The sequence below is a fragment of the Apteryx rowi genome, unplaced genomic scaffold (genome assembly GCF_003343035.1).
Source record: "Apteryx rowi isolate R43461 unplaced genomic scaffold, aptRow1 scaffold_508, whole genome shotgun sequence".
NCBI classification, from domain to species: domain Eukaryota; kingdom Metazoa; phylum Chordata; class Aves; order Apterygiformes; family Apterygidae; genus Apteryx; species Apteryx rowi.
The window spans coordinates 528,281-553,856 of NW_020450770.1; the positions used below are offsets into that span (position 1 = coordinate 528,281).

The window sequence follows — 25,576 nt, forward strand, 5'->3', positions numbered from 1 at the left end:
TTCTGCATTATGCTATAGCAACAACCCCACCGGTTTGCCTTACCATTTCTACCTCTGACACCAAAAAAGTCTGTTGTATTCAGTGTATTTAAATATGTTGTTAGCAACAAAAATTATAAGGTTACTTGTCAGATGAGAATACCTTTTATACCTTTATAATCTTTATACCTTTTAAAACAAAATCTTTTTTTCAATTCCAATTCCATCAACTCTTTCATCAGACCTTAATGTGTAATAGTAAGGAGACCCTGCAACTGATGGCATTTGATTAACATATACATCTATAAGCAATAAATTTATGACTAACCCTGATGAATAACAGATGGAAAAATCTGAAGACTGGCAGGTTTGAAAAGTTTTTTGGAGATTGTGGTTACTAGAGAAAAAGCTAGTCACACAAGAAGAAAAACCCCACCACCACCACATAAAGGGAACATACAGTCTGAGTGCACTGTCATTCTTAATGTCTATGTATATGGGGAATTCTCTATAAAGGTACAGCATTCCTTCCATTAACTTATAAAAGGAACTGGCATGGATTCACCAGTCATTTTTAAAACATTATGTTTTCTATTCACAATTGAATATGACCTTCTACACAAATGACATTTATGCTATACTCAGAGCTGACAGCTAGATTCAGGTAGTCCAATGCCAATTTGAAGGAACTTAAAATGATGCGATTTTTTTTTCTCCACATAACCAAATAGGCATTATGTAAATATATGTTCACATATTTTCCAGGGAAAACAAGTACCATCTAGCTCAACCCAGCCTTGGTTTCCCCTGTAGTGAATGCTAAATTTAAAATGACTATAAATCCAAGCATGGAGACTCCAAGCTTGCTTACTTTCTGAACTTCCTTAAGTAGATCTATCTGAAAAATATTTGTGGTTTAGACTAGTTGTTCAAAATATTATTTCACCATGTAGCTGGCTAGCAGCACAGCTCAGACAGCAGTTATAGTGCAAAAAAAAACAATAGCTGTCTGAATATTTTAAATAGCTGTATACTACAGCTGGGATTTCAGAGATCTGCAGGGAAGCTGGGCACAGAGCCCCTCCTCACAACACAGATTATCATTTTGTTTTTTGATAGTCTGACATTTTTAGGCTTTAGAATGATATGCCAGTTAAAATTCCCAAATTTATTAGTGAATCCGCTAGAGATTTATTCACATACTCAGCTTTGTCCACTGATGTCAACAGGACTATGAGCAGTAAGGACTAGATGACCTCTGAACGTATCTTACAATCCTATTTTTCACAGATTCACCATCTGAAAATGTCAGCATTACCTAAAGGTTTGGGTCTCAGAGCCTGATCCTACCTCATGTGAAGTCAGTGACGAAAATCCCAGGAGCTGCAGCCCCGGAGAAGGAGGTTCTTGTTTGTGACACACCACTGACCCACGTGTCTTAGGAAATCTTTGGGAAAACACTCACTGAAACAGCTTTCTGAGTATTCAAAGCCAAACTGTCTTTTCTGATTGCTTTTTCAGAGTTCCTGAAGAGCCATGGTGTTTTCAGCCATAGCGGGGTCTTTCCTGTAGTGCACTGTAAACATTCTGTACTCTTATCAGGTAGCTGGTCATGTATACATGACATGTACATACACATCTGTGTAAAACTAATAACATATATCATGATTATCATTCACATACAGTAACATGGAGGATGAAAGGAGGCTTGGAGGGGGATAAGGRCAGCTTGAGAACAGGAGAGCAAAAAGAATAGTATGTCCTAAGTAAATATACTGTTCTATAGCAATAGAAAACCCTTTAAATTGGCTAATTAGATGCCTTCAAAGAATTTAACATAGCTGTCCCTTTTGCAATCAGGTATATTCTTAAAGTCAACACAGACACAGCAGTGAAATGTGCTGCTGCCAAATCATTATCTTCAGAAAGACACAGGTGTCCCCCTGAGGCTTAGGAAGTGTCGAAGTGGCCCCTGGGAAGTGTAGGATAAACTGGCCTAGCAGGCTGCGAACCCCTTGGCAGGAGGACTGGCTTACCTCCCAAAGCTGCCCCAACACTGGCACAGGCCTCTGGGCACTGCTGAAAAACAAAGCTAAAATAACTGAACTAGAGGGCTGTGCACTGGCCAAAATGAGGGCATGGCGCTCTCAGTGTACCCTTGCTTACACAGCAGAGGAGGATATGGTCTGGTTGGTAAGCCATGAAGCAGAGCAGCACTTTAACCAACTCCTCCTGAATCAGTAGAAGCAAACATTTAAAAAGCCCTTTCTCCAATGCTCCTTTCTTTTTCTTTTCCTTCCCCTTCTGGGGAGAAAAATGGAGCCCAAAAATGCAGGAAAGAAAGGGCATAGGTATTCTTACTCTGCAAGATTATTCTCGTAAGGCAAATGGAAAAAATCCTGAAGCACTGGGATATTCGCATAGAGTGCTTTTCACTGTTTTCAGTGCCTTACGCTAGCAGAGATTTTTGCCCATTATGGTATTTCTGGGCTATGTCTTCACTCTCATAATTCCAAGGTCCTATAGAGGGAACTGGGAATAATAAATAACATTCTAGGACAAGTTCTTCTCAAATTACTCCAAAAAAAGTAAACAAAAGTTACACATTATCTTTAATTTACCAGAAATATTTTTATTTCATTTACGTGGAATTAGGTCAGAACCTGTCTGTTCAAGGCAAAGGAAGGAACAAGTGACCTTTGCTTCCCAGAAATACAACACGGGCCGTCGTTCTTGCTCTCATTTTTGCTTCTTGGAAAACAGGCATTTCAGTTAGCATTTACTTTTCAGCTGTTATAACAATTAAAACAGCATGAGATTGTCCTTTTAAAACTCTACATTGAATTTTGTGTTTTGAACATACAGAATATAAAACATATGAAGTCTAGAAAGGGTTATAACACTTTACAGAAAACCTCTCAATAGGCAGTGTGTTCTCTTGAAAACAGACGCGACAAAGTGCAGAGATTTATCTGACACAGTTTATGATGTGAATACAGTCCACACAGTATACTTACTTAAGTCAGCATGGTGAGAGTCATACAGCATTTATTGCATGTCCATGCTGTAGCATGTGTCCCATTAAAGAATACATGATAAAACCAGGAAAACAGTATAGAAAATGGGGTAGCAGAAGGGCTCTTTTAAAAGAGTTACATACATAAATGCAGCATAATGGTATTACTGTCAAAGGGCTTTGGATGAGCAGTCGTAGAGATCTGTAAATGTACAATGCACAGGTACGGTTTCTAAGGTGATTTCCAAGTTATCAATTTCAATGCTTTTTTCTCCCTGTACAACCAGCTTTACAGACTTCTTACTGCCCTGTCTCGCTTTACTTGGAGATTGCTCTGCAAGGACACACTTTCTTGAGGAGTGCATTCCACAGTGCTTAGCCTCTCCTGGCAGCATTTAGGATAGTTTTTAAAGCATTCAAAAGTGTCACTGCACTTTTCACAGGGGAAGTAAGAACACGCTTCCACAGTTTGCAAAGAATTACAGCTGGCTTCATTTTTGCTTTTAAATGTTCTCAGGCCGATCTCCAAAGTTGATCTATAGTTGGCAGGGCCTTGACACAAGAACAAGTCCTGATACATAGCTGTTGAAAAACTGTGAAATCTTTGACAATGGTATTTCGGAAATTGGACCTCAGAAGAAGATAGATAACTGGATTGTGCAGTGTGGAGGACTTCGCAAAGACAGCTGGCACAGCAAAGGCTAATGGAGGAATCTTATCTATTGATCCAAAAGCTGCCCACATGGCAATGATGGCATAAGGGCTCCATGCAGCAAAAAATCCAATGCACACAGCAATGCTCAGTTTGCAGTGATAATAGAGAAAAAAAAAATGAGTCTGAGAAAAATAACTTCCAAATAGTACAGGCATAAAAATACCACATGATTGATTCCCCTTGTTAAAATGTCTCTCCAAGCCTTCCATCATACCTCAGCTGCTAAGCGCATATTTGTTTAGAAACTTTGTTCTGTCTGAAGCTTTTAGAGTTCAAATATATCAGCTCTAACAATTCTGTTCCTATTCACTAAAATGCCATAAAAACTCTCTTTAGATTAAAAAGGAAGCCAACCTAAGGAAAAAGATACCATTCTGGGGAAATTTTATCTCGACTGCAAAGCCATTACTATCTGCTGTCTAATCTGGGGGTAATGTAGGCTCCACTGGCTACAGAACGTCAACTATCATTTTATTGTTGGTGTTCAACTGGAGCTACACACAGGCACCTGACAGCTTAATTAGTCCATTGGTTTGAAAAGCAATTTAAAAAACATAAGTATATCCTAAGCAGAAAAAAAGATTAATCCTGAAGGTGAATCAAATTCATGAATTTAGATTAATTCCTACTCTACAATTGATTGTCCTAATAAACTCTATCAAGAAAGTTTAAATAAGTCTTTTTTTTTAATTATGGGGGTTTCAGTATTTTTTTTATAAATTATAGAGATATGCAAAATGAGAGAATAAGTATTGGAACTGTAATAAACATGAACCTCAAGAAATCTGAAGTAAACTGTACTGGAAGACTAATCTGGTAGGGATCATTCTAAGCACTGTTTATAACTCAAGTGCACATATATTTTAAAGATAGAAACAAAAATATTTGTGCTCTTGAAGAAGCTTCACAAGTCAATGTTTGCCAAAAGTATGTATATCCAAATGAGAAAGACAGTAGAAAATCTATTCAATTTAGAGTAGTGCTGGATGCAAGCGAACAAAAGAGCGGTACATACGAAGGTACTTTTGCATTGAATTGCCGATTGTGCCACCTGCCGGAGCTGCCCTCTGAAAGTGAGAGTACAAAGAGTTGCTAACCAGCTTAGTTAACCGCAAATTCACAGTTTTTCTCAGTGACACTCTGGCTACAGATTCAGGGTTGCAAAAAACATGTCTTTTTGATAACGAGAGATTATATTGTTGTTTTCAGAGTGAGAACGAAAGAGGCCCTGAGTATCTAACACCAGAGGAGCACACATTAGACTGCTTTAAGACACAAAGAGCTCTTCAAAATTTTATTATTTTCTCCCTAAGTTTAATAGCTTCACAAACTTTATTTTGCAAGAAGTGCATGGTGATTGCCAAGAAGTATTCACCAAGTGTTTTATGAGGAATTTCTGCAGAGTTTAACTGATGTGCTAAAATCTGTTTATGAGTTTGTACATGTCTCTGGAATGGAAAAACATCTGCGATAATAGTGACATTTCCCATCTATGTGTGGTAAGCATTTGCTGCTATTAGAGCTCTCCTGAAGTCTAAAGTTGAAGTGACTTGGCAGAATTGAGAAACAATGTATTTTGACAGAATGAGACCAGTTAAGAAAAGATGTAGAGCCAAATCCACAAGATGGGATGAACTTAATTTTTCCCTTTCTTTCTGTTGAGTTCTATTTCTTTACACCAGCTGAAGATCTGGCTCTGCCTGTGAAAGTGTTGGTGCTATGTGTATGGTTTTTGAAATCCTAAACTGTCCATACCTAATATTGAAGACTTGCCCTGGCCTTTTAGAATCACATTAAGAAGAAAGGAACATCAGAATTGATTGTTGCATTTCCAAGCTGGCCTACTTATGATGCAATTAATCTTTGGGATTGCAACAGGTTTTTACATTGTTCCTGTGAAAAGACATTTGGCACATATTTTCAAGGAGCTCTGAGCCAAGTTCCAGAACTGCATCTGTATAGTCTCCACAGCATGGGGGGGTTCATCTTCCTTAACTTCAAGCACCCAAAACTCATATTCAAGTCTGTGCCAGCGTAGGTTCTTTACAATGACAAAAGAAAGAGAAACACATCTCCAGAGAGCAATTGATCTCATCCAGATATGCGTCTAAAATAGGCGAGACACTCATTGTCACTGACACTTGAAAGCTTCAGCTTAAGATAACTAGCTTTTAGTGGAGTGCTATTAGGCGAAACGAACACCCTTTGAGATATTTGAGCGTATCAACTATACATACACGTACATGCATGCAGAAAGAGACTTTATTATTATTTGTATTGTCATGTCACATATTCAGAAGTCAAGAGTTTAATAACAACAGGGCTTGGACAGCATTTAACACTCTCTGCCAATCTTCAGAGGTTACAAGCCAGGTACTACGTGAAAATACCACAAGGTCAACAAAACAACCCACACGGTTCCAAGACAACAGGCATGAGGAGTGGCCTAAGCAGTGGTGCCAACATGAGATGTCAAAGAATATCAAAATTTTAATAAGCACGACAAAAGAAGGGTGATGATGATGCAGATATAGGGCAACGTTGTGAACATTAACAAGATCATAAAAGCCTCTATTGTCACCAGCTGATTCAGTCCTATCCTGATCCAGTGTGGGCTGTGCTTTTTCCTTTTATTTGTCATAAATGTCAGGATAAATTTGTGATGGAAAGACATAAAAATGTTGAAAATGCTTTGGCTTCCAAAGATGTCCTGAAGCATCTTTACTTAAAGTGTCAATAAGCTGAATTCACATAATTTTATTCAATATATATTCCACTAAGCATGTAGTTTGAAATACTTGTATCAGATCCTTAGCCTGTGCCAAGAGCCAGGGCTTGTTCCAGTCTGTGTGAGTGAGCTGACCTATACCAGCTGAGAGGGTCTAACTATAAATTTGACTTAATGCTGCAGCTGTAGAACATCTGTTTTCTTTTTATATCTATCTGTAATATACAAGTATGCTCTGTAGCTTGTACTCCTTGTTGCGAAGTTCTTCTTACAAACCTAACATTCTTCCCAAGTTCCAGTTCAAACATAATTCCCCAAGAGAGATTTCTGCCTGTAAATTTCAGAGCAGTGTCACCTACCATTACCTTGGCCCTTGTGCTTGATTTACAGACACACAACAATTTTTCATTTGTAACTGTGTTTATTGCTTTTCCAGGAGATATTGTTTCAGAAGGTTTTTGCCTGTTTTTTGCACGGTTTTTGCAAAAGTGGCATCAGCAAATGTCACCCTGAGCCTCATGCATTTTTGCATCCCAAAGAAGAATCTTGGCAGGATGAATTGCTTGTATTAYATAACTTGAAATCTGGAAATGTAGTGAAGTTTTCAAAATAATCATTCCAGACCWAACTGCAGTACACTATTCCAGATTTAATCAGAACCCAGAAGTCTCACTGGGCAAATTTAAGAAATGTATGTCCTTAATACAGCAAGCAGATTTGATATCACAGGCACTGACAGCAAAGGAATTAAGATCTACAGACATTAAAACATGCTTAGATCCTGTTAAGCAGGTTATTAAAATGTCAGCATGAAAAAAGTCAATCTAGTCATTTACAGTCATTCATTTAGTACCAGCTGCAGCAAAAGAAGCATTGCAGGCTCTTGGAAGAAAGGAGGAACAGTCTCATGGCATAGGTGGCAACAGGCCAATACCTGCCTGACACTGGCAATTTTCTTACTGGAAAAAACAAGGTGATGTCACTCATTTTCCCACTTAAAATGTGTGGACAGGGATAGCACAGTGCTATTCAGCCAAGAACAGGTATCCCTTGATGTATGCCCAGGCACAGACTAAAAAAAACACACCAGGGATCATATTAACTGCTAAGCAACAGGGCAGTCAGCAGACCAGTGTTTGTGTTCCTTGGCTGCCTTTTATTTAGCAACACAGAAATCACCACAATTTCCTGCTAACTACCCCTCAGGTTCATCTGCTTTTATCTGCCACGTTTTTCTTCCCAGTTGGGTATGAAGACATTTGGGATATGTTTCTGGGGCTGTAGTCAGACAGAATCTAATAATATGGGCTCCTTTGCACTCTAGTGACATTTGTTTCCACAAAAAAAAAAAATTTCATTTCATTTAAAGTGCAAGGAAACAGAAACCTTGCAGCTGTGATACCTGGCTGCCCTAAGCAGGCAAGATTGGTTTACATCACCAGTACTTTAAACAGCAAAAGGAGATTTTAAATGTAGGTACAAAATCATGAAGGTTAAGATAATAGGAGTCACTGCTGATCATTTTCCTGTCTTATATTAACCCAAGATGTAGATATCACTGCAAACCTCTGACAGATGTCATGTTTAGCTAACAGCATCATAATTGCATATTGGACTTGCTTTTTAATTATTAAATGTATAAATATAATATAGCTACATATCTGTCATGTACTGTATAATTTCAGCAAGCTTTAATGGAAACTATATAGATGCTTAAGATCGTTCAGTCCTGAGCATCTACAGTTCAGCATATATGTCACTATTTTAGCACCTGCCTATAATTTCAGATTTAACAGTTGCATGTGTGTCAATTATCTACAAATTTCACTAAACCCATAGGAGCTTCAGATCTTCAACCAGCCTTAAAAACTTCTGTTTAGGTCTCTAAGTATAATGCAGCAGCTTCAATGTAATAGTTAACCACTACATTTAAAAATTTCATCTACAAAAGAATAATATTGTCCAGAAATATGCACAGATTTTGAGAATATATTATGGGAGTTGTGTAATATTCCTTTCACTACACTTTACTATCACTGCAGTGAACTCTCTTGGGACCTGGACAAAAGTTTGCTACAGCAACTTGTTCGCTATCATAAGGAAAATTTGGAAAATTCTTCCATCTAAATAGTAAACTTACTAAAAAAAATTATCTAGTTTCAACTGATCACTATATAACTGTATGGAAACTACAGCATTATTGCCCAAGATTATCAAGATTATTAAGAAAAAGGAGCAATGTACAGAAGGCATGGAGAGAACACTCTGGTCAAGTTCAGGAAGGATACTTCTGAGTTAGGCCACAGACCTGTAAAACCTTGTCCCCCTACAGAGCTTATATGAACCAAAGCATGATTGTAGCCTGGATGAGGTAAACTTACATATTTTCAGGACCAGCCCATCCAACACAGCTGAACTCTATGTTAGGAACAGTCAGGGAACCAGAATTTCACAGTATTCAGCACCTTTCATGTCTGGGCTTGATGTGTGTTAGCATACAACAGAAAACTTTGCCAGCATGCAGATGCTTCTGGGGTGAAATTACTAATGCAGGGTAGTGCATTGTAAGAGAGTTTAGAATAGAAAATTGAAAGGATATTTTCTGATTTTTAAGAAATACATTGCAAAAAGGTTTTGAATAAGAAGACTTGAGCATTAACAAACTAGAAGAATCAAGCCTTTTTAAGAAGTTGTAGTTTATATAAACATGTTATCCTTCCTATAAATCACGTAAGGTCCGCTATTACTTGTCTTTTCTATAGAATCTTTTGCTTGTTTTGGCAGCCAAATTCATTCTAGTCTGCAAAACAGAAAAGAACATTTGCAGCAAGTAATCTACTTTTCTCAGTTCATTTCTGTAACATGCTTATCACATGAGAGCTTTAAAGGAATCTGGATTCCCAATGGCTGCAAAAAAAGAGTACCAAGCTCTCAAAAAAGTAATTGGATAAGGCCAATAAAAAGTTATTTTCTTATTTTCTTTCACTTTTACAGTAATTGCTAAAGATGAAGCTATTCTGCTGAGAATAGAAAGTTTTTCCTACAAATTGTTTCTAGCAGGAAAAGCAAAACTATTTTCAAAATTTGTGAGACTAGGTCCAAATGCATGCTTATAAGCAGAAAATTAATTCCACTGATTCAAAGATTTTTAATGCCTCAAGGGACTGTTACAACCATCTACTTTGTTCTTCTGCAAAATAATAAGCCAGTGAGCCAATGCATTGGTAAATAGAGGAAGAAGCAAAAAAAAAATTAGAAATTCATAGGCTAAACTTTGAAAATTCAGGTTATGAATTTTACCCCTCCCTTCATTCAGCAAAACACAGAATAGATCCAGCATAATCTTATTACAGTAACATGATTCATAAAAAGCTCTGATTCACATTGGAGTCTGCTCCAATGCAGCCAGCTAATGGGCCTCTTTCTAATGATTGCTGTCCTCTCAAAACCTTGGAACTTACCTTAGGAGCATTTTTTTTTTTTAAGCAATTTGGCATTACTTTGTTCATGTGCTCTTTTCCACATACTTAGAGACAGCATCTCATAGCATCTGCTCAGCTTATAGGAGCTGGGTTGTGCAAGATAAAGGTAGTTCTTCTTTAGTTGTYATGCTAAAAATGTGGAATTTTTTTTTTTAAGTGAGTCCTGTGATATAGTGAACAACTTACAGAAAGTACACATAAATGGATATATTCCATCATCTCTTCTCTTGTACACAGGCATTTACACATATTTCCTGTAGCTCTAACTAGAAACGGCGCTCCAACGTAGCATAAACATTTTATTTAATGTGTACATCAGCTATAAATCTTCGATGCTTTCCTTTTGTCTTGCACTATGGACTGAGTGGTTAGTCACGTAGGCAGGATCATTATATGCATCCTGATGGATGAAATATTTACAAAAATTAACACAGTCTCCACTGATCCTGCCCTAGCGCCATTTGAAGCACAAGAATGAGGAAGATCTAGACTTCCTAGGGGGAAGAACTCTAATGCTAGATTTGGGGCCAGATCTCTTTTTGGGGGGCACACAATATGTTTACAGTACCTACTCATCAAACCTACTTTCCACTCACTAGCAGCCATAAATGCTGCTTTACATCACAGCTATGTAAGACACAACAGAGTTCCTGCTCCTTTGCACACAAACACCCATCAGGAGGTGAGCGTGAACTGTCTTTGGAGTTCAGACTGGAAGAGAGGATTATTTTCACTCTACTTGCTTTGCAGAATAAAACAGTATGTCCAATAGCAATCTGCTGTCATTTTATCTCTGGTAAACCTGAACTCCTTCGAGTAGGGGTTCAAGTTTTGAAAACATGACAGAATTAATGAGCTTGCAGATCYTCCAGAGCAGGAGAACAATAAGCTTCATAAACTTACTCCTAGAAAAACACACACACACACAAACAAAAACCTGTCTTATGATGACTTCTACATAGACAGCAGCCTCCTGCCCAGCAGCTATTCCAGCCCAGATGGTTTATTTACACCTACAGAGTATATCCAAAGCTGGATTCTTCCCTTCATATCCTCAGCACAACTCTTCATATGTCACATTGAGTTGCAAAAGCAGAGTTTAGTTCCCAGTCGATATCCCTGGGTACCATTACACATTGCACACTAGGCAAAATCCCAGACAGTCTCAATGACCCTGTGAACCTATCCCAAACACCCAGCACCTGCTCCCATGAGCTCAGGTGCTGCAGTGAGTTCCTACCCTACACTGAGGCTCTTACCTGCATATCTTGGGCCTGAGGCCTGGCACAAACAGTTATCACAGCTTTATTTTCAGAAATCTAGGTACATCCACTGTATATGTGAAAGCTGGGAATGAAGCTTTCTGGTTGACCCAGGTCACACAGCTCACAGTAGGAGCACATGAACATAACATTAGTGTTCTTACTGCTTGATATTTTTACCTCTTTTATTTTGATGCTGTGGTTTCAATCTTCTTTTTGAAGGCCATTTTCCATCCAAGTATAGAAATCAGTATTAAGGGGCCAACACTTCTTCTCTGAGGACATCAGGGAGCTGTGCACCCAGAGGAAGCTTGGATAAACACTGTGCCCCAGAGAAACCACTTCTTCTCCAAACTTTATGGGAGGTGTGGACACTGCAGTAAAGTCTGAACAGGACAGAGGACACTGCCCCTCCAAACCAACTAGTTCCATTGGTGTGCAGCTTGATGGAGGAAATGGCTCTCGTCCTGTGAGCAGGCCTTCATCACCTCAGATCTGCCAACTGATCCAGCCAATCTCCACCAAGATAGTGCCTCCTCCCAAGAGTGGTTCACAAAGGTGAAGACAGGCATCTTCAAATTATCTGTTCCCTCTGCTTGCTGTAAATATGTTAGGGTAAGACATCACGAACCCCAAATCAGCCTTTGGGTACTTGAAGACCTCAAGCCTCCCACCCCAGTCTCATGGACCAGCCACATACAGCTCTTTTTCAGAAACAAAAGCCTGCAACAGCTGATGCTTAGAGCAGAAAACTGCATGCTGTCTCTGATTCGTGCAAACTTTGCTGGACATTCAGGAGACCATAAACAGCATACACCAAAGACTGGAGAAAGAAATATGCAAGAGAGACTAATTGGCTAAGCACCAGACAAAGCAAGAGTGGTTCCTGAATTTAAGTCTTGTAGTTAATTATGACTACCCTAATAACCTTTGGTAGTTTAACTTTGCTCTAATTCTCATCACTAAGGGAAATATTGGTCATAATTTCCCATCATGTACATAGAAGTCATGACACTAACCAGCATAATACTAAACACTCTGCATATTGGTAGCTTATTGGCCTGCAAAGCCAAAGCATATTTCAATAGTATCTTGCAAAATACTGCTAAGCGATGATGACTAAGTCTGAAAAGCAACTGACAAAAACAACTGACACTAATTCTGTTCTTCCTGGAGTGGAAATTAAAAAAAACATATTCAGAAGGCTGTGAAAGAAATGTGACTTGAGATAACAAGCGGCTATCTCACACTCTGGATCTGTCCTCTTTATCCCCTTGTAATCCTTTTCCACATTAAAAAAATTTTTTTTTAAGGATTTTTGTACTTTTGCTCAAGATGCCCAGCAATTCTGTAGGACCTGTACATCTGGAAAGGCTAGAGTTTTTAGATGTGCAGCAATGATCACTATAAATGAACCAGTCAACTGAGAGCACACACAAATGAAGCCAACCTTTCTGAGAGATCTAAAGCATTAAGGAAGAGTTTTTTTAATCTGAAGCATGCTCACATAGGAATCTTAAAGCACTTCTTTTTTCATTCTTCATTTTTATAATTATTTATGCTGCACCAAAGTAAAAGCCAATCATAAATGTTATCATATATTTCAAAGTGATGGAATCTCAATTCCACCTTTTCTCCAAATAAMATGTCTATATTCTGCCATAACAAGTTTTGACAGTACTTAATATGTTCTTTTTATGTCAACCAGATCCTCCTACACTAACCAAAGAGCTGTTTGCCTCCACCTCAAGTCAATAAATATTGTATAGTCAATAGTGTAAGTAACACAACTATAAGTCTGGCATTAAGACTGTTTCTCTCTTCATTCAGATTCTCTCATTTCACACCAGTAAGAGTGACATTTAGAAACAGCATGCTGATCGCTAATCCCCAAACAGCTTTGAAATGCCTGCAGCAAATCACAATGTTGCTATGCCTTACAAGTAAGATTTATTTATTTAAGGTGGACAAAATCAGGAGAAGCATTGAATAGCTGCAATTCTTTAACTTCAGTAGATTTCCCCATCACAACAAAGTATTTGTAGTTGCAATCTTCTATTCTGTACTGTAGGACTTCTTTAAAGAACAACTTTTATCCAGTTTGATGTCCATTGTATTTCCCATTATGTTCATAGTCCTCCCTCCTACCTCTAAATTAGCCACAGCTTTCAATCTTGCTTGTACCACTGAATATACAATACTTCCAGTTTCAGCAAGTATGACTGACAACTCCCATTAATGTTGACAGTAAAATTTCCATTGAATTTAACATGAGACAATTTAGTAAGGATTAAAAATCCAAGCACTATGTCTATGCACCATATAAGCACAATTTAACCCCCAATTAACCTCTGTGATGTGTAGATTTGTGGTGTTTAGCTGCAAATGATTCCATATCCTCAATAAACAAAATTAGAAGCAAGATGTGAATTTTTCAACCTTCTCTTATGGAGCATTCAGAGATGATATTTAAACAAATGTGAATGACAAGTCAAGTTACACTCATGGTGGTTTTGTTCCTCCAACATCTAAGCAGAACTAGGATGTGTTTCCAAAGCTGCTTAAGCCCAAGGAGCTCCTGGAGAGAAGGTGATTTTCTACATTTTGGTTTGCATTCATAATATTTATTTGTTCTGTTTGTTCATATGCTTCAGAGCATGATTTCTCCAGAGGCTGGCAGACCCATACAACCCCACAAAGAGATCAGATGAGAACAATAAATAGCATTCTCCATATTCATTGTAATTGATTGCTATTGTACTATACAATAATAAAAACAATATCAATGCCCAATTTCATAAACTCACAAGTGCAAAAACACAAATAGCACTCTACAGCTCTGATTACATTTTCTAAAAATTTGCTAGTGTCATTCTAAAATAGCACGGCACCACAGACAGATCTTTTAACACTGAAAATAGATTAGTGATAGTGGTAATGAATGTTATTGCTGTTATTGTTGCTTTTTATAAAACTTTCCAATTACTTCTAAAATACCAAATAGACTAAACTGAGCCAAAATTGAGTGTTATGATATTGTTATGCTAATATGGTTAAGGAAGAAGATAACTGTTTAGCACACAGGGAAATGCAGATTAAAGAAAACTGCAGGAACCTGGAGAACTTTTAAGATTATAGAAGAACCTATAGCACTTCTTTGGACCCTCTAGGGTTAGGCAACAACAAAACAAGAGTTTTCAGAATCATGTTTTGGGGCTTAACCAAACTGTAGTTGCATAATCTTGCATTAAATGCCCTAGTCGTTTACTGCATTTAGCTTTTCAAGATTGAAACAATGTTCAAGCACTTCAGCTAAAGCTGGATGAGATCCTAGAGGCACAGGTCAAACATTGTAGYGAATGATGGCATGGACTCAAGAAGTGATGCATCTTGAGACATTTATTATTTGTTTCTGAGCATATTTATAATAAGAAGTTTGCTGCTTCAGCGGTTTTACAGATATATACTGTTCACGTCACAGATACGCTTTGCTAAGCCAATCATCATGCTGATTATGTCACAGGTAGTCAATCATTACGCCGATCACGCACGCGCAATCATGCCCTGTACCTTGTTACTTTCTTCTCCTTTCCCATACGCTTTGCTACTTGTAACTCCTTGTACCTTGCTACTTGCTTCTCTTTTCCCATATGCTTTGCTACCTGTAACTTCTCACCAGTTTAACCCTGTCATGACCCTCCACAAAACATGAGCAGGATGCCTAAGTTACAGTGACCTGACTTCAGATGCAGGATGGAAAAGGTGGGAGGAAGAATGAGCTATAAGTTGTCTCTGATCTGACAGTAGCTACAAAATAAGCTGTATTGCTGCTCAAATCCAGCAGGAAAAACTACAGTTCAATAAATAAGTATTCCATACATACCAGAAAACTGATATATTTTGGGTGGCTTGCTTTAGCATAATTTGTTAGGGGAAAAAAAACCCAAAGTGTCTCTCACCTCCTATCTGTTTTTATCAGTATGACTTATACCATCCATTTATACTTCCACAAATGTCTCTAAGGAATTAACATTTATAACTATTTGTTATTTGTATTATTATTATTCCAGGGTGAGATTCTCTGCAGATAAACAGTCTCTATCACAGGAAGTTTACAGTCGAACAGTGAAGATCAGAGCAGTTACAAAGAAAAGTCAGGGAATAAAGACAAAATACTTGTCAATACATGATAGGCAGATTTCTTAGTGTTCCAGCAGCCCAACAAGTAACAACTTGCATGATATGCCCATATGACTTTTGTTTTAACATGATACAGGAAGTTTTGAAGGAGATCATGTTCAGCTTGACAGTGTTTATTAGAAGATACTCATCAAAATGACAAGTAGGATTAAACAAAGCACATATGCATATTTCTGAGAGCTGCAAACATATAAATGTAACCAGCATCTTGGTCTTACCAAACGAGATTACAGAGGCCAATTGGTACAGGCTACGAAGAGTCTTAAAAGTTAACTAAAGACTTGAAGGGAAAAAAAGTCCTGTAGTCAAAGGAGGATGTAAGAAAACAAAGGCCTCCTGAATATCTAGAAGTGGGGCAAGAGCATATTCGAGAGCTTTATGGAAATACTCTATCTAAGGGATATCACAAAGGAATTGGTAAGAGAAGGGCATAATTTTAGTTCCTAAGCTGCTTGCGTTAATGATGATATTTAGGTTGCAAGTCCATGTAGTAGGCAGGATGGCGGCATTTTCCACAGCGATCAAAACCAAGATACTTAAAGGATGGGACAGGACAAAGTAGGATGTCTACTCTGACATGATCTTGGCATTCTGAAGACAGACATCAGAGGAAAACTAAGTTTGTTAATATGAAAAAGAGAAAGCAGACCAGCTATACAGAAACAGACCTGGGAGATATCCAACTGTGTTTGCAGATGAGAGTATCCATTTTCCTCAACAGAGAAGATAAGGACCAAAGATAACACCAAGCAAAAAGTTGAATGGTGGTAAGGAAGATGCTCGAAATTACATGCTAACCAAATAATTAGAAAAATGAGAGAAGGATTCATGGAAGCCAAGAAAGGACAAAGACTTTCTCATTGGAGATAATTAGCACAGTCCAGATGTAACACTCATGTCTTTCAAGAGATATCTAAAGAATGAAGCACACCTAACATCAGCTGTGATGTTCTTATTTTTTGATGGATTAAAAAAAAAGATTCTGGTCTTTTCCTGGAAAGGAAAGGGACATAGTTTGGCAGCCAGAAACAATTTATGCAACAAACTCTGTGACCACGGGTTTAATTTCATTGTATGAGCTAGCGAAACACACAGTTGAAGAGGTTTTCATTCAAAAAGTATTCGCAAAAATACATCTTTCTGTGACATTTTTCCTGTGTTCCATTATACACCAGAGAATTTGTTTCCTATAATAATTTTTAAAACCTTTAATGATATAAATCTTAAAACCTGGATCCCCTCAGAGCTCTGTAGCTGGGCAAACAGACTTCCCTCACCCAAAACCAGACCAGCTTTCATAAGCAGTGGTTCCTGAGCATAAGGCCCAATCTCACTTTTACATAGTGCTCCAATTTTGAACCTTCCTTTTGATCAAAGATTACACTACCAACCTGTTTTTGAATAGTACTAACAGATGCACACTTTGCTATCAAAGATGTTGCAGTAAGTTCCTACTGCATATTTGTTTTTTTTTTACAATACAGATATCTTTTTCTGTGTGAAATGGCTTCCAGAAAGTATAATATATAGGGGACTGACAATAATATAGTCTTTTTTTCAAGGTTTCAGAAAAAGAAAGCTCAAGGGAAACACTATATAGTAGCAGCTAACAGAAGTATAATGATGGGAGACCTCAGGAGCACAAAGAAACAAAGGCATTTTGTGAACTCTCAGAAGATAACCTGAACACCAATAGCCAACATCAGAGAGACACTCCTAAGAAGTATTTCCAAAACTTGTTAATGGTATGTCAAAAGATGGCATTTTTTGTACTAGCAAATACTTATCTTGTTTCCTCTTGTTTCAATGTTTTACTCCATTCTCCACAATTTCTTTTAAAAATCCAGGTTTTCTATAGAAATGTTCTTTATTTCTTTAAAAAATTCTGAAATCTTCATTTTCACTAATAATGAAGCTCTATGAGGGCTTACTTATCACGTTCCAGAAACAACACAACTGCTACTTGCATGTTTAGCAATTTATTGTCAGAGAGTGAATCTGCACAATACTGTTTTCTGAAATGAAAATGTAATAAGGATTAATTTTCTTTTCCTTTTTTTTTTTTCCCTTCTCAGGAGACTTCTTGGTCTTTAAATTGGGCTGCCCAACTGTGCCAAAAATAGCTTGCCAAAAACTAACCTTCAAATACCTTGACAGTAATAGTTTGCACATTGCTCATCCTGGTGGGACCGGAGATGTGCTGTTCCACTGCCTTCCTGGATTCTTTCACAGTTATCAGAATAAGAGAGTAGGAAGTGATAATTACCCCACAAGGGAGAACAAAACAGAAAACAAATAAAACTATAGTGTAAGACATTGACACAACGTTTACATTGGTGGAATGCCAATCAATGCAATAAGCTGTGCCATAAGGCTCTGTTCCATATTCCCCCCAGTGAGCTAAGGGAAAACAGGCAAAAATTGCTGCATAGGTCCAAGCGCATGCTACCAAGATTTGTCCCTGTTCTCTCCTGAACCTGTTCCCTGGAAGACACAAAACAATCAGTGACGATCAGCACACAGTACTGCTCTAAATTCTAACCATACAGTCCAAAGGTCTATTAATAGACCTCTTGTACTGCACACTGGAAATTTTGTTTTATTTATCTCTATTGTTTGGGAATAATTCTATGTAACCTACAGATTCCTTCTTAAAATATTGTCTGCAGAACAACTTAAATACACCTACACTGATTTCACTGCCCATTATACTGGCCAACTACAGTCTCATTTCTCTTGCTGTCAGCTGGGGTGGGGGGCTTGTTTTGTTTTGAACACAAACTGTAAGCATTTTGAAGAAGGGAGTGTCTTTTTTCTCTGAACTGTATAGCACTTAGCACAGCAGAGCCCTCTTCCATGACCAGAGCTCACATAGAAGGAGTTTCAAACACTCTGAAAACTCTGTAATGACAAGACAAGTCGACCAAGTCTATGGTCGTCTTGTCTACACTTTTTGGTGTTTTGTGGGACACACCTTTCACACCCTTCCTTTGCTCTTGGCCAAAGGCAGTTTAAAGGGCAGGGAGGTGGAGACTTAACAAGAAGTGTGGATCGGCAAATTAAAAGAAAAACAGAGAAGCTGCAGAAAGGAGCGACAATATTATCCGTCCAAACAGTAGCTTAGAAAATCAGGTTCTCACACTGCAGAAACATACTTATTATTTCCTGACTTGAAGCTAAGATTATCAGTAATGCCTAATCCTGAAAAAGAAAAATTATGTTTTTGCTCTAGAAGAAATATTAAAGATCCATGGGAAGCCCCCAAGCAGATTTTGCATCTGGCCTGGGTTTCAAATTTCCAGAGAAATTTCCRAAGAAAAGCTGGCACTTAGGAAGAGCTCACTAGCTATTTTGCTACATTGACCACTGCTATGCTAGAAATCTTAACCTGTAGCTGTGTTTACTTTTGCTCCAAGTTGTATAGATGTTAAATCGAGATTTATAAAGTACCTAAGAATGATCTGTATCTCCCAAAGTGCTTTACAAATATTCACTAGCTAGCCCTCATTTTTCTTCAGTAACCCAACAGTCTGCCATAACAGTCTGATTTTTAGATGATGGTGAGGTCATGTTTAAAGGCAAGGTCATCATTTGAAATATTTCTCTCACAAATAGTTAGCAGATAGAGAAATAGCACCAGCAGCACTGCTAAGTTTACTATGGTCGCATATAGTTTTCTTACAACACTACCCCTTTTCCTATTTTAGGAATATTTWAAAAATTACAAATCATCTTCTAGGTTAAACATTACCAATTAAGGTCTTTTAAATTAAAAACAATAGTTATGTCACCAATTAACATAAACCATAGTGACACACTAGTTCTGTGGTAAAATGTTGCTCTCAGCCAAATGAGAGAATTTTGCTTGTCCATTCTTGTCTCATCATAACTATGAGACACTATAACTTTAAAAATGTCCTTTTGTCATAGCATCAGATGCTATGCTGGTTGCCTTGCTTGAATGGAATTTCCCTTATGCAGACAAGTGAGCAGGGTAATTAAGAAGGGTAACTTTAATAGGTGTTCAAAATATCAGAGCATATTGAAGGTTTATAAGACTATGGCATGGTTCGCAATAATTTGCAAAACATGAGGTATCAGAATTCTCCGATACATCTAAGAGGCTTAGCACAACATGAATCTGTAACAAATGTAGCAATAAACTCTGAAAATATTAATATATTCAGGCCAGTCTTGCATTCATCTCAGAACGCTTAGTCCATGTTTCCAAATTGTCACCCTGGCTTAAAAGAGCTTAAAACTAATAAGCTACATCTATCTAGACCTATAGTTAATTATCAGTGATCACAGAAATATGAATTGTTTGATTCAATGTAAAAGACCTCCTCTATAAAAATACTCTCTAGGGTATGCAAACTAGAAGTAGTGATCTCTGTTCAAGTGAAAAATATTGGATAATCCAAGACAGAAATATWAGCTTACCATAAGCTGGAAAACAAATTTGGGGGCAGCACACAGTGCTCAGTAATGTCAGTGTTGACAGTACCCCACAAAATGCATAGAACAAGCAAATGTGTTTCCCATACAGCCACCTAGCAAATAACCAAGGAAGTTAATATTTAAATGCTGTGCTTCGATGCTGTGCTTTCTTRAATGAAAGGCTAAATGGTAGAAATACAATTATAATTGTAGCCATGAACATTTAATAAAATTACATGATTTAATTATTTATCGGTCAGGGATGAACTGCAAGAGACATTCCCAAATGAAAAAAACAGCAGTAACCAGTCAGTAAAAACAGTCAAACAAAAAAACAGTCAGTATTTTAGCCACGTCCCCCTTTATTTTTAAGATTCACATTTCAGCCTTTCTATTTTTATAAAATAAAATAATATATAATTTGATGATAATCATTCTGGAAAGAAAGATCAAAATGCTTATCACCAGTAGGTCATAAATTACTTCTGCTCCTCATCATTACTTCTGCTACCTTTCCATATTTTTTCTAAGCTGTTTTTCATCATTATCAATGCAATCACTTGGGAAGGTTCTCCAGTGGAATAAAAATTCAATCTGAGCCACTCTATCTCTTCCCTTTCTATTCAAAAATGTGCAGCAGCAGTTATCAAAAGCCCCATACAAGATTTTTGAAGACATCATCTCCTTTAATCATAACATTATATTTAGCAATATTAAACACAGAAAGTAATGTGGTGAGATATAAGTAATTACTAGATTTTTTTTATTTTTATTTTGAAGCCAAACTGAGGGAGAACTGGACAGGGCAAGGGCAGAGAAAGACAGATCTTTTTATGTCAAACCATATAGAATTTTTTCATTTTCGTTAACTAAAAAGAAAAAGATATAGGGTTAAAGTATGTGTACTTTTACCAAAGGGAAAGGGAGTCTGAAAACTGAAAAGACATTCACAGGTACAGGTGAGCATCATGCTCAAAAACAAGGAGCTACCTCTCTTTTCCCCTCAAGAATAACAATTCAGAGGCCTTTGGCATGAGAGATCTGGATTCAGATCACATCCCCCTAGATCAGGTCTCTCACTTCCTAGCAGAGTGACCTAACCAGTCACCCAGAAGTTATGTTGGGTGAAGTGCTCTCAGTCTCTTTTATTCAATCTGTTCTACTTCATTACTTTATTAAACACATTACAGCAGGCCTTGGACCTCATGCATTACTGTGTGACTGATCCATCATGCTYTGTCTGTCTCTCAACAAATATTCAGCTGAACATGGAGAGACTCCTTAACTGTTCCACAGATAACTCTACCTTTTAAGTCTGCACTAATAGACATACATCAAATCCAGGAAGATATTTTAATTAATAGGTACAGTTACTCCTACTGCATAGGAATGCAAGGAGAAATAATATATAAGCATAAAATATACTTAGTATTAAATTCTACCTAAAATAAATGTCAGGCTTCAGTGATATAAAAAAGTTAGGACAGCTCACTGTCTCATCTCTCTCACTTTCCCAGTGTCAGGGCTTTGAAGAGGTCAGTGTAGCTCAGAAAGTCTGTAGCATTTCCCATTAGCCAAGGGTTCCCACCCTCCGATGCAGCTCTTTCTCAGATGCTCATGCAGCAAGAGCTGAGCCGCTGCAATTTATAGCCCAGTATATTAGTATAAACTGAGTGCCAATCTACCTCCATGTGTTGGGTTGGAAGCCATGAAGGTTGAGTTGCTGCTACCCAACCAGCCAATACATTGACAGCAGCTAGACCAGAAACCTTTGAGAGGAACAGTGGGGACACTTGGCAGATGCTCCCTGGGCTCAGCCACCCCTACTCAGTCATTAGAAGCCTAATTCCCTGTGGGCAATACCACAAATACCACTTCTGTGACAATTAAATTCATTTCCATTCTGACTACAAGGCCATTTCTCTCATTTTTTTCTCTTCAGTTTATTTCACATCAATATTTAGCTTATATGTCTCAGTCACCAACATACTCATTGCCAAAGTGGTTCTTTCAGACTTCTCTTTCCCCATCATACTACACATTAACTAGTTAAAGCTTCTGATTAATTTGGTATTTTCAACAAATTCTCTTCTAGGAAAATCTAATTTTAGTAACTAAAGATTTCAGTTTTTCTGGACAACTTCAATGCTTTCTCCATCTAACCAGCAATGTTTTACATTTCTCACAGTCTTTAGAATTTTACATAATTTTTTAGGTTTCTCAGTAAAGTGTGTTGGGAAGCCAAATCAGCACTGCATATATGCATCCATACAGTTGCAGTACATTCTGCAAGAATTGGAATAGACCAAAATATTACAAATATCATACTTTCTATAACTCTGCAGAATGACCAACAGTTCTGATCTTCTTACATCCTTCCTATCTAACTCCCTTCTCTCAAAGACTTTCATAGTGCCCAAGTTGCGCAAATACTATTTGAGGTCTAGCAATGAATCTCCTGAAGCTCCTGAACTTTAACAGAAGATCACAAAAACTAGGTGTTACACAATGCTATCAGATTAGACTCATGTGGATAAAGACGGAAGAGGTGGAGAAGGAAGAAGAAAGTTCTAAACTCAGGGTGTTGGCTTAAACATTAAACCAGAACACTAAAGTTCTGTTCATCATCACTATTGCTACTTTGGGGGATCATAAGCAAATTTAGGGTTTTATTTTTATGCTGCAAAATTTAACTGCCCACTTTAAAAAATGAAGCATTTCACCACTGCTTGAATGATTCTACCGAGAGAGAATAAATGCAGTCGGTAGCGGATGTTTGGAACAAAATCTTGTCAGCCCTGCAGAAATCAAAATGATAGTATCCTCAAATAGACACAAATGTTAATAAACACCAGCAGTTCATAAAGCTGCTGTTACATAATACACTTCTCTCAACCCCTCTAATTATTTTCCACCATTCTGACAAGCAGAGCAGCAGAGTGATTCAATCCTCATCACTGACACAGACCTCCAGTGTCTGCAGAGGATGTTAAATATCATGCGCATAGTGAACAAACCTGTGTGAAAGGCTGGAGGTTACAGCTAGAGGATACAAGGTCAGAGTCATACCAAGGTCACTGATGGCAAGGTTTATAATGAAGTATTCTGCTGGTTTCAAAAAATTCTTTTTCTTGTAGGAAACATAGAGGAGAATACTGTTCCCACACAAGAAGCATATTCCTGCAGAGAAACATACAACATGAATAAATAGTTACTTTCAGCCATCCTCCTTTTTATGAACAGGAATAATGTGCTGTCAACATAGCTAGCTTTTACAGGATGAACTTTTCTCTTCCTTATGTTTGACGTTTTCTCTTTTTYAGATTTTGTATTTTTTGAATCTTTTTATCATCCTTCTAGTTTTCTTCCTATTTTGTCCATCAAACTATCTACCAAGATCTAATCATTAATAATAATAAAGTGCCCACATGTCTTCGAATTTTGTCCATTAAACTAAATGACCTGCCAAAAAACAGTTTTTCTGTAGGAAACTGACATGAAATGAGARGCTATATCCATCTGCCATGGCACACATTTCCCCAATTTCAAGTGTTCTCCACTTACTAAACCTTCTTCCTTTGGGGCAGTTTCTCAGAGATGCCTGTTATAGTTTCGAGTAATAATAAATGATACAGCAAGAATGTTGAATTATGCATGAAAAAAGGAAAAACGTAATTAAATAATGTCTCTACCATGTGTAGATAGAATGATTTTCTCTGGGAGTGCTACTATTAGTGTGAGATCTGCCCAGAGATGACAGAAGCTTAAGAAGGCTAGAAGTAGTCTAACCAAAGACAAGCAATTTGCTCTCTACCTTCAAACTAGCAGGATTAAAACCTATGACAGATCCACAAAGTTAGACAAGAGTTAGGTGACCATCAGATGAAAAGGTCAGACAACAGAGTCAAAAGACAGAGTTTTAGGCAGCCTTTTTAGAGCTATGCAAGAAAAACACTTTCATATGTAAAAGCTTCAGAGGCCTACTGACACACAAATGCCTAACGAATGGGGGGGAGGGAGGGGCCTTAATATATGCCTCCTAAAGTTAAGCTGTTGAAGAGGGTCCAAGCGCCTTTGTGGACCTCACTGCCTGTTCCTGCATCTTTGGAAAAAGCATCACTTTACATAAAAAAACTGAGGTTAACAAGTTGCATAGAGAAATATACCACAAACCAACTTTGGCTCTAGATTATAGCCAGAAGACAATATGCCTCATTTAACCATATCCTCATAGGTTTAAAAAAAAAAAAAAGAACCTTTATGTAATTTCCCAAGTGTACTACAGGTCATGATATTTTCTTTTAAAGAAGACAGCAGATTAGTAAGTAACATTAGTCATCGATACTGAGTTCCTTTCTATCACTGACCTCCTTAAACCCACTTAAGATATTTGTAATATATTTGTAATTTGAAATCTTCTGGAGAGAGAAAAAATTTTCTCCTTGAATTCTACTACTGGAACTATGCAATAATTTTGTTCCAGACATTTTTCTTCCAAAACTTCAAAAATATAACAATAAAAATACAGTAAAAAGCAAAAATTTGGTTTAACATTTTTCTTTCCATGTTTCACTATTTTTCAAGATTTTAATTACATTTTAATCTATCACATATCTTTAAATCTTAAGCAGAATCTGAGCAGAATCAAATTAGATGAGGTCATGAAGCACAGATCACTAGACTATCAGAATATGCTCTCTCACTATTCTTAGTAAGATTAATTTTATCCAGAACATGAAAATTGCAACCACATCAGCAATATCAACTGTGCCAAATATCTTCAGTGGCTGTACTACGGGATAGTCATCAATCATTACTTTTCCTTAGCAACAGCTCTGTGAAGAGACAGCAGGGCGAAAAGTAGGATTACAATCCTGGACTTCAGGAGAGCAAACTTTGGCCTCTTCAGGGACCTGCTTGGAAGAATCCCATGGGATAGGGTCCTAGAAGGAAGAGGGGTCCAAGAAAGATGGTTAATATTCAAGGATCACCTCCTCCAAGCTCAAAATGGTGCATCCCAATGAGCAAGAAGTCAAGCAAAGGGGACAGGAGACCTGCAAGAATGAACAAGGTGCTCCTGGCAAAACTCAAACAGAAGAAGGAAGTGCACAGAAGGTGGAAGCAGGGACAGGCCACTTGGGACAAATATAGGAACATTGTCCAAGTATGCAGGGATATGACCAGGAAGGCCAGGGCCCATTTGGAGTTGAATCAGGCAAGGGATGTCAAGGACAAGAAGGGCTTCTATAGATACATCAGTAACAAAAGGAAAACTTAGGGGAAATGTGGGCCCGCTACTGAATGGGGCAGGAGCTCTGGTGATGAAGGACACAGAGAAGGCAGAGTTACTGAATGCCTTCTTTGCTTCAGTCTTTACTGCTAAGATGAGCCCTCAGAAATCACAGACCCTGGAGACCAGGGAGAAAGTCTGGAGAAAGAAAGACCTTCCCTTAGTGGAGAAGGACTGAGTTAGAGGTCATTTAGGCAAACTTGACATCCACAGGTCCATGGACCCCGATGGGATCCACCCACAAGTGCTGAAGGAGCTGGTGGATGTCATTGCTAGGCCACTCAATTTTCTTTGAAAGGTTATGGAGATCAGGAGAGGTGCCTGAGGACTGGAAGAAAGCCAATGCCACCCCAGTCTTCAAAAAGGGCAAGAAGGAGGACCCAGGGAACTACAGGCCAGTCAGCCTCACCTCCATCCCTGGAAAGRTGATGGAGCAGCTCATSCTGGARGCCATCTCCAAGCAT

The 25,576-nt window shown here is 37.9% G+C and overlaps 1 protein-coding gene across 1 annotated transcript; it reads right to left on the minus strand.

Annotated features, from left to right (window-relative positions):
- Nucleotides 1-3,165: 3,165 nt before the first annotated feature.
- Nucleotides 3,166-25,576, minus strand: LOC112972868 (opsin-5-like). Its single transcript, XM_026079998.1, is given in 8 exon segments — nt 3,166-3,311; nt 3,314-3,541; nt 3,544-3,794; nt 3,925-3,929; nt 17,532-17,866; nt 19,826-19,935; nt 22,840-23,002; nt 25,522-25,576. Coding segments are annotated over 8 exon segments (1,293 nt in total).